General features: G+C 37.1%; 1 protein-coding gene across 1 annotated transcript in view; it reads left to right on the top strand.

Annotated features, from left to right (window-relative positions):
* piezo2b (piezo-type mechanosensitive ion channel component 2b) overlaps positions 1-9,506 on the top strand; it is a 94,864-nt gene that overhangs the window by 72,298 nt on the left and 13,060 nt on the right. The window contains 7 exon segments of the mRNA XM_016497079.1: positions 916-1,731; positions 2,782-3,040; positions 3,887-4,069; positions 6,540-6,825; positions 7,041-7,179; positions 8,029-8,176; positions 8,995-9,209. Coding sequence (XP_016352565.1) covers positions 916-1,731; positions 2,782-3,040; positions 3,887-4,069; positions 6,540-6,825; positions 7,041-7,179; positions 8,029-8,176; positions 8,995-9,209 — 2,046 coding nt within the window.

Genomic DNA, 9,506 nt, shown 5'->3' with positions numbered 1-9,506 from the left:
CAAAAAACATACACAAACAAAACCAAATTAAACCCTGCGGCTCGTGACGATACATTGAGGTCTTAAGACACGAAACGATCGGTCTGTGCAAGAAACTGTATTTATATCATTTTTTACCTCTGATTCACCACAATGTCCAACTTGTCCTGAGCGCGTTCTCAACAGCCGGCGCGTGACGTCAAATAAATACGGTTGGGCAAAAAATTCCACGTTGTCTGATGATTTATCAAAATCATCTTCCATTGTGATGACCTGTACTTCTAATTATCTTTAGATCATCGCAGTGCCAGTGAACATGTCCACAATTTCTCTGCACTGTGTAAATAATGAGTGACGTACACGCGCGACAGATCGCTTCCGCACATGCGTCTACTATCATAGATATGTATAGCCATTTTGGAACGTATCGCGGCCCATAGAAACAGTCACTAATGAGGCATCTACTTATATATATCTATGTCTACTATGCCAGAGCAAGTACATGCGTCGGATGTTGTGAATGCGCTCAGACATTGCGGTGGATAAGAGGTAAAAAAATTATATAAATACTGTTCAGTTTCTTGCACAGACCGATCGTTTCGTGTCTTAAGACCTCAATGTATCGTCACGAGCCGCAGTGTTTAATTTGGTTTTGTTTGTGTATGTTTTTTTGACTCTCAAAGCCATGGAGCCCATTGACTGCCATTATATGACTAACAGACTGCAATGGTTTGAGTTAAAAATCTTCTTTTGTGTTCTACTGAAGAAACAAAGTCACCTACATCTTGGATGCCCTGGGGGTAAGCAGATAAACATCAAATTTTCATTTTTGGGTGAACTATCCCTTTAAGATGTTATACTGTTCACAGATTGATAAGTTTACAGTGGTTGTTTTGAACTCATCAGTTGGTGTTGTTTTTGTGGTTTTGCTTCTAGTGAAGCTACTCAGTGCGTCACACTGTTCTCTCGGCAAGGAACCAATGACACTATAGACGAGGTCGAGGACGAGAGAGAACAGGTGCAGGTGAAAGAGGAGGAAACCGCAGAGACTGTTGAGGACAAACCTGAGAGAGCAGATCATGAGGAAGTGAAAGAGGAAGAAGTGAAACAGGAAGCAACGAATGAGCCGGCAGAGGAAGTGACTCAGGAAAAGACAGATGAGCCAGCAGAGGAAGCGACAGATGAGCCGGCAGAGGAAGTGACACAGGAAGAGACAGGTGAGCTGGAAGAGGAAGTGACAGATGAGCCAGCAGAGGAAGTGACACAGGAAGAGACAGGTGAGCTGGAAGAGGAAGTGACACAGGAAGTGACAGATGAGCCAGCAGAGGAAGTGACAGGAGACGTGGAAGAGGAAGTCCAATGGGATTCAGTGGATCCAGAGGAAGCAGTTGAAGATGTTCAGGTTCCTCAGCTGGATTGTGAGGAGCATCAAAAAGAAGAGCAGTACATTACTGAAGATGAGGACGGTAAACAGCCGATCCGACAGGATGAAGGTGAATCATCAGGACTGGAGAACGTGATCAGCGGGCATCTTTTCACCCCGGACACAGACGCCCCCAACACCTCGGACGCTGACGTGCCGCCCAGCTACAGCAAAGCCGTGAGCTTCGACCGTCTGTCTTTGAGCTCGGACGAAAGTGACAGTGACAAACGGCTGATGCTGATGACGCCCGACAGCAGATCTGATCTGGACGACCCTCTGCTGCCCTCCATGACCACCGATCTGACCGCCAGCGAACTGCTGCTCAACAAGTGAGTTCTTTCACATAGAGCTTGTCTCAATTACATCACAGCTTATTCAGAGGGCTCTGTGGTGTCAGTGTGGTAAAAGATCCCAATAATCACACATCTTACTGCAAACCAGTGTTATTTTACTATTATTTATATAGTAGTTTTTATTAATATTTTGAATTAGCTTTTATTTTTTATATATTTTCAGTCATTTTTGAGCAATTTTGTTTGTTATTAGTTTTAGTTTAATATTTCTAAATAGATAAATGGATAGTAATTTTATTATTTGCATTTGTCAGTTTAATTAGTTTTTGTTTTAAAAATATATTTACATTAAATAGTTGTAATTTTTTTTATTTTAGTTTTATCTCAGTAATTTATGAGCTTTTGTCATTTTTAGTTTTTGTTTCCTAAAATATTTCTAAATGGTTGCTTTTTATTTTTATTTAAATTTTAGTTATATCTTAGTTACTAATTTTAAGTGTTTTGTCATTTTTATTGGTTTTGTTTAAAAATATTTCTAAGTAGTTGCCATTTAGATTGTTTTATTTCATTTAGTACATTTATGATGTGCTTTTTTTGTTTTTAAAGATATATCTAAATGGTTGTAATTTATTTTTATTTAAGCTTTAGTTTTGGTTTCATCTCAGTCATTTTATTATGAGCTTTTGTCATTTTTATTAGTTTTTGTCTTTAAAGATATTTAAAAATAGTTGCCTTTTAATTTTAGTTAAGCTTTAGATTTAGTTTTCAGTTAGTAATTTTATAATGTGCTTTTGTCATTTTTAGGTAGTTTTTCATCTTAGTTCTAACAACTATATCTTTATATCTGTAATATTTTTAATTTAATATAATATTTGATGTATTAATTTCATGTATTTTATTTCAGCTTTATTTTTATTTAGCAAAAATATTTGAGTTTTAGTTGACAATAACAACATTGCTAATATTCAAATATTGCTGGTGCTCTCATCACCAGCAGAACTGGAGCACAATAGAAGTGTGAATTGTAGGTAAGAGACTGCCTGCATACGGTCATTTAATGGGATCTGTTTTTGCGCTGTTATCCAGAATGTTCTATGATGAGGAGCTGGAGAATTCTGAGCATTTCTATAAATCGCAGCCACTCGGGCTCCAGCTGTGTTACGCTCTCTATAACCTGCTGGTGGCGCACTCGGAGATGGTCTGTTACCTGATCATCATCCTCAACCACATGATCTCGGCTTCCATGGCAACACTGGTGCTGCCCATCCTCATCTTCCTGTGGGCGATGCTCTCTGTTCCTCGGCCCAGCAAGCGTTTCTGGATGACGGCCATCGTGTACACAGAGGTCAGGGTTTGTTTTCAGTGAATGGCACAGACTCTGTGCAGACCCAGTTATACATTCAAGTTATACACCCTCAGGCCATCCAAGATGTAGTGATTTTGTTTCTTCATCAGATTTGGAGAAATGTAGCATTCACTTGCATTCACCACTGGATCCTCTGCAGTGAATGGGTGCCGTCAGAATGAGAGTCCAAACAGCTGATAAAAACATCACAATAATCCACAAGTGATCCACACCACTCCAGTCCATCAGTTAACATCTGGAGAAGACAAAAGCTGCATGTTTGTAAGAAACAAATCCATCAAGACGTTTTTAACTTTAAACAGTTGAATCCTCTATTCATAATACTCAAAAAGTCACTTTGTCTAAATCAGGAGAGAAATCTGCACAAATCAAGCACCATCTACAAGCCAGAACAGTTTAAAAGAAATGTAGGTGGATTTTGATGTGAGAAGCAACAGGGGCTGGACTTTCTTTCACTGAAGGAAGCATTATTATGGATTAGGACTTCTGGCCAGAAGTGCAGTTAAAACGCCGCAATGATCCCTTCACAAGATGTTAACTGATGGACTGGAGTGGAGTGGTGTGGATCACTTGTGGATTATTGTGATGTTTTTATTAGCTGTTTGGACTCTCATTCTGACGGCACCCATTCACTGCAGAGGATCCATTGGTGAGCAAATTATGTAATGATAAATGTCTCCAAATCTGATGAAGAAACAAACTCATCTACATCTTGAATGGCCTGAGGGTGAGGAGATTTTTAGCTAATTGTTATTTTTGGGTGAACTATTACATTAAATATAGGTATAAATAATTTGTAAATGTGTTTTGTTTTTTTTTCTCCAGGTCACAATCGTCGTCAAATACTTCTTCCAGTTCAGTTTTTTCCCATTCAACCAGAACCTGGATGTCACCAAGGGGAAGCCATACCATCCGCCCAACATCATCGGCACAGAAAGGAAAGAAGGATACGTGCACTATGACCTGGTTCAGCTGCTGGTGCTGTTTTTCCACCGATCCATACTAAAGGTACATACTCTCATTTGCCACATCATAGTGATGATTGTTGTGGCGAATCTAGTAGCACTAATAAAGCTTGTCAGTAAAGCAACTTTGAAGCATAATAAAAATAATTTGTAAAAAAATTATTGTGTCTAGCCCAGCTGACAAAAATACAATCTAAGAAAGGTTTGCTAATGTTCCCATAAAGTTATGAAAACATCATTTAGAAACGTTCTCAGAATGTTCAAAACGTCCAGTTGATTAAATGTTTTAAAACTTTTTTTTTTCTTAGTTATGCCACAACGTTTAAATGAACATTCTATTTTATAATTTTGGGAACGTTACATTTGAAGGTTTGAATGTTCTCTGAACATTCTGAAATGGGAAATAACCCACGAATGTCAAACTAAAACATAAAAACTAGATAACTTTGAACAAATGCTCTTTTAAAGTTACTTGATGAAAGTTGCTCACATAGGCGGAGGGTGAACCAACTCCAGGGTAAGGCTAAAAGCAGCCAAATCTATTAAATACAAACATTATGTCGTTTTAGGCAAGAACCAGACATGGGTGTCATGTAGGCTAATAAAATATGTTTAATGGGACTGAATTTGTATTTAACGTGATTACAATTTAATTAAAACATTAGACATTCATAATTATATAACGTGTATTCAAACGGCGAATAAATAGTATAGCCTACAGAAAGTGACATCACTAACTTTGATCTATCGCGAGTTTAAGCACTCTCAAAAAAAACTATCATTATAATCACTGAAGCTGTCTACACTGTGAAATTAATCTCTTACTTACATTGTACGTACATCTGCGCTTTGCTGTTTATGATGAGATCAGTCAGCGAACGCGCGCACACTCAACAAAGCTGATGAGTTTCAGCGATGACTCATCTGAACGCCTCTGATTGGCCATTGCATTCCTAAGCTCAACGGAATCGTGTGTGATTGGTTATAATGCACAAAACTGTAAAAACAAAATGAAATACGGTGCAACATGAGCAGATCTTAATCTAATGCCGCGATCGAATCGACACTTTCTATTCATTTCCTCTTTGTTAGCAACAGACTCAATATATTTAATTTGTTTGTGCAGGAGCATTTTTGTCCAATTTAGTGGCATTTTTGCCATAAGACCCCGTGGCCCTCCGCCTATGGTTGCTCATAACTTTTGAGAGAACGTTCCCTGTTAGCTGTGAGAGTTAGCAAATGCAAAGATAAATGCAGAATTAAAAACCTAAATAAGTATATTTTGTCATTATATTTAAATACTATATGTTTGCATATTTATTTGAGCTTTAAGGTTTGCACACGAATGGATTTTGCATTCCAAAATCTTGTTCAGAATAAATACTGGCTGTTTTCTACTTCAGTTTTTAGATGTTTAGCGACTTAGATGAGAGATCAGAGCCAAGATTCAGCTGGAAACATAATTCACCAGACATTAAGAAATCTAAACGAAGCCACTAGACTGTTGAGAGCTTTGAAAACCATAAAATGGGTTTTTAAAATCAATTCCTAGCGTTTGAGGTTTCTCTCCTCCTCTCTCCAGGTTTCAGATTATTTCAGAAAATCAAACACAAGTAAAGAGCTTCAGCATGACATTGCACTTTTCACCAGGATACATCTGCAGAATCGAGACCTATCTGAAACCTGGAGAGGAGAAAATTATACAGGACACCGGCCCTCCAGGACCGAGTTTGGACAGCCCTGGTTTACCTGTTCAAAAATGAGTGTGTGGGAAAAGAATTCAAATGTACTTTATTTACTTCTACAGTTACTAAATGTTTCCTACTGTGAAAGATTCATCAGTGCACATTATAGTTAAAAAAGGCAAAAACATTACAATTTTATAATTAAAAATATAAATATTATATAAAAAATATAAATATTATATAAAACATTCCTAATAATAATAATGCTTATATTTATTATATTATTTGTATATTAAAAATCAGTTCGAAAATTACAATTAGAACATTTATATATCTTTACGTTTCAGATTTTGCCGTTTTTGTGATATTACTACCCTAGTTAAAAAAGTGCAATGTCATGCTGAAGTGTTTTTTTTTTTACTTCTCTTTGATTTTATGAAATAATAAACACTGCTTGTAAAGATTTGTGTGATTTTAAAACGCAACCCAACAAGCCTTCAGAAAGTGTTGGTTGTTAAATATTATACGAGCATTTTAGATTTATTTAATGGGGTTTGCAATTATTTTGCAGCCCTGCAGAATCCATTTTAAAGCCCTGATTTTGTGTTTTTTTTTTATTATTATTTAATTTATTTTTATTGCTTAATGTAATGGTATTGAAATTTTTATCTTGTTTCCAAAAGTGCCATTTATTTACTTTACAACTTTGATTAAACAGGCAATAAATGGGTCTTGGATGAATCACAGTTTTCCTTTTCCAATCCTGCGATACCTTAGCGTTTGTTTTCCTGAATTAATGCACCTGCTCTCTCTCTCTCTCGGGCTCAGTGTCACGGTCTCTGGGATGAAGACGACCCTAAAGCATCCCGTAAGGATGAGTGTCTTCATCAGGACGATTCTGTGGACGAGGGGAAGATGGCGGTGTCGATTCCACCTGAGGAAGAGAAGAGGAGTTCTCCAGCGTACTCGCTCAAGTCCGTGAACCTCGGCATGTCCGTGGACTCGTCCCAGGTGCACGTGCAAATACTTTACCCTGAGCATCGGCCTCACCTGCGGCGGCAGAGCACTAGCGGATCTCACCTGTCCCGTCGCTCATCTGTGCGCTCCAAACGTGGTGAGAAGTCTTGACCCAAACATCGTTTCATCTCAAATTCACATGCATAGACGAACTCGTGCATTGGTTTTACTAGCACTGGTTTCATCTTGATCTAGCCGGTGGACAAGCATCGTCATTTTAGACAACTAGCGAAATAACTAGTTTTTTCTTGGAAGTTTATAGTCAAGCATTACTATGAATTTAACTGTGGTGATGTTTGGTTGCTTTCACAGGCAGCACAAGCACACGGAACAGCATTCGAAGGGAAAACAGCACCATAGAGCCAGAAGTACCACAGAAGAGCCGCAAAGAAATGATCATGGAGAAGGTCCGAGAGCAGCTCATCAAAGCAAAGGTTTATGTGATCAAAAAGTAAGTGCGTTTGGAAAAACAGATGTTATTGTTAGAATAAATAAATAAATAATACATTTTATATATTAAAAAAATCTAAAAATAATAAAAATAAAAACGAATGATAATATTTATAAATATTATATAAAAAGAATGTATTTATATTAAAGAAAAAGAATCTTTCTCCACCACTGAGGCAACTTTTCCTTTATGTGGATGCAGGAAACAAATAATATTAGAGTATATTACAGTATATCAACATAATTTTTAAGGACTATCACAATTTTTTTGGCCCATGTTTTAATTTTAAAGAGTAAATCTCGGTTGTGCAATACTGTTTTCCCAAAAAATGACTAGAATTATATTTTAAAAGATTACATTGTTAAAGTTTTATGCATACATTTGATTATCATCATCTTGGATGATACATTTGCATGAAACTATAAAACAAAGAAAGAATCCAGAAGATTAAAACTATTCATCATATGGCACTATTATTGTTAACATTTTAATAAATTATTAAATTGCTACAATTGAATGAATTCAATTGATCAGACGTGCTTTTTGCTTATTTAAATTTAATTCAAGTATTAAAATGGAATCCAGACAAATTTAAAATGAAAAACATGGAATTTGGGGAAAAAACAAAACAGATTTCATAGTGCCCTACACTTTAAATGATCCAGTCAGTTGGATAATGGATAAATTCAAGTCATTTTTCTCTCATTGAACAGATTATGTAAGTAAAATAGGTTATGAATGCCATTTCATGCTGACTGTTTTGGCTGATTGATGCACACGCTTTCATTCTTTATCCTGTTTTTAATATGTTATATTAGCCTGTCTCTGTATATTATCTTCTCTCTTCAGATTGGTTGAGTTCTATCAGCCCATCCGTCAGTTCTTCTATAACCTGATCCACCCTGAGTACAACGCCGTGACAGATGTTTACGTCTTGATGTTTCTAGCAGACACTGTTGATTTCATCATTATTGTCTTTGGCTTCTGGGCATTTGGGGTAAATTTGAAAGTATTTGCAATTAGTATTAAAAATATAAAAAAAATATACACATGATGCATGCCAGTAGACAGCAAGGTTTCAGATCAGATCCTGCCTTTTTCTCTTCTAAACGGACTCTTAAAACGAACTCTCCTTGGCTATGTGTGTTTTGTCTGGCTCACAGAAACATCAGGGAGGTGCTGATATCACATCCTCGCTGTCAGAAGACCAAGTTCCCGGGCCGTTCCTTGTCATGGTGCTCATCCAGTTCGGCACGATGGTGGTGGATCGCTTCCATATTCTTGTTCAGAATAAATAGCGGCTGCTTTGCTTGTTTTCTGCTATAGATTTGAGACGATTAGCAGCTCAGAGGAAAGATTAGAGCCAAGATTCAGCTGGAAACATAATTCACCAGACATTAAGAAATCTAAACGAAGCCACTAGACTGTTGAGAGCTTTGAAAACCATAAAATGGGTTTTTAAAATCAATTCCTAGCGTTTGAGGTTTCTCTCCTCCTCTCTCCAGGTTTCAGATTATTTCAGAAAATCAAACACAAGTAAAGAGCTTCAGCATGACATTGCACTTTTCACCAGGATACATCTGCAGAATCGAGACCTATCTGAAACCTGGAGAGGAGAAAATTATACATTTTACAATCATAACATTTTGCACTGACATCTTTGACAATAAGGAACATTTAGTAACTAAATACATCAAGTCAAATGTAATTCTTTAATGCAAAAGCAAAGGTTTACCTCAGGGCTGTCCAAACTCGGTCCTGGAGGGCCGGTGTCCCGAACTCTCCTTGGCTATGTGTGTTTTGTCTGGCTCACAGAAACATCAGGGAGGTGCTGATATCACATCCTCGCTGTCAGAAGACCAAGTTCCCGGGCCGTTCCTTGTCATGGTGCTCATCCAGTTCGGCACGATGGTGGTGGATCGCGCCCTGTACCTCCGCAAGACAGTGATGGGAAAAGTGATTTTCCAGGTCGTCCTTGTGTTCGGCATCCATTTCTGGATGTTTTTCATCCTACCAGGAATCACAGACAGGTAAAAGAACGATGACAAACAGGATGCAGAATTTAAATGTGAATTAAAATCATTCATTCAGGACCGTTTTGACATTATATTACATTAGAAGTTCATTAATCCTTTATATGTTTGATAGATTAAAATACATCATTTTGCATATTATTAACAACATTTTTATTTTCATCAGCAAAATGCCATTTTACTGAGAGTAAAATGGACTCAAATTAATTAAGGCCTTGTGATTTCCACAATGTGAATCCATTCCAATTGCAGAATTAAAGTATAATAAATAAATAAAGTATTATATATATATAT

Source organism: Sinocyclocheilus anshuiensis, unplaced genomic scaffold, assembly GCF_001515605.1.
Source record: "Sinocyclocheilus anshuiensis isolate Anshui unplaced genomic scaffold, SAMN03320099.WGS_v1.1 scaffold217, whole genome shotgun sequence".
Taxonomy (NCBI): domain Eukaryota; kingdom Metazoa; phylum Chordata; class Actinopteri; order Cypriniformes; family Cyprinidae; genus Sinocyclocheilus; species Sinocyclocheilus anshuiensis.
This window is presented reverse-complemented; position numbering and strand designations above follow the sequence as displayed.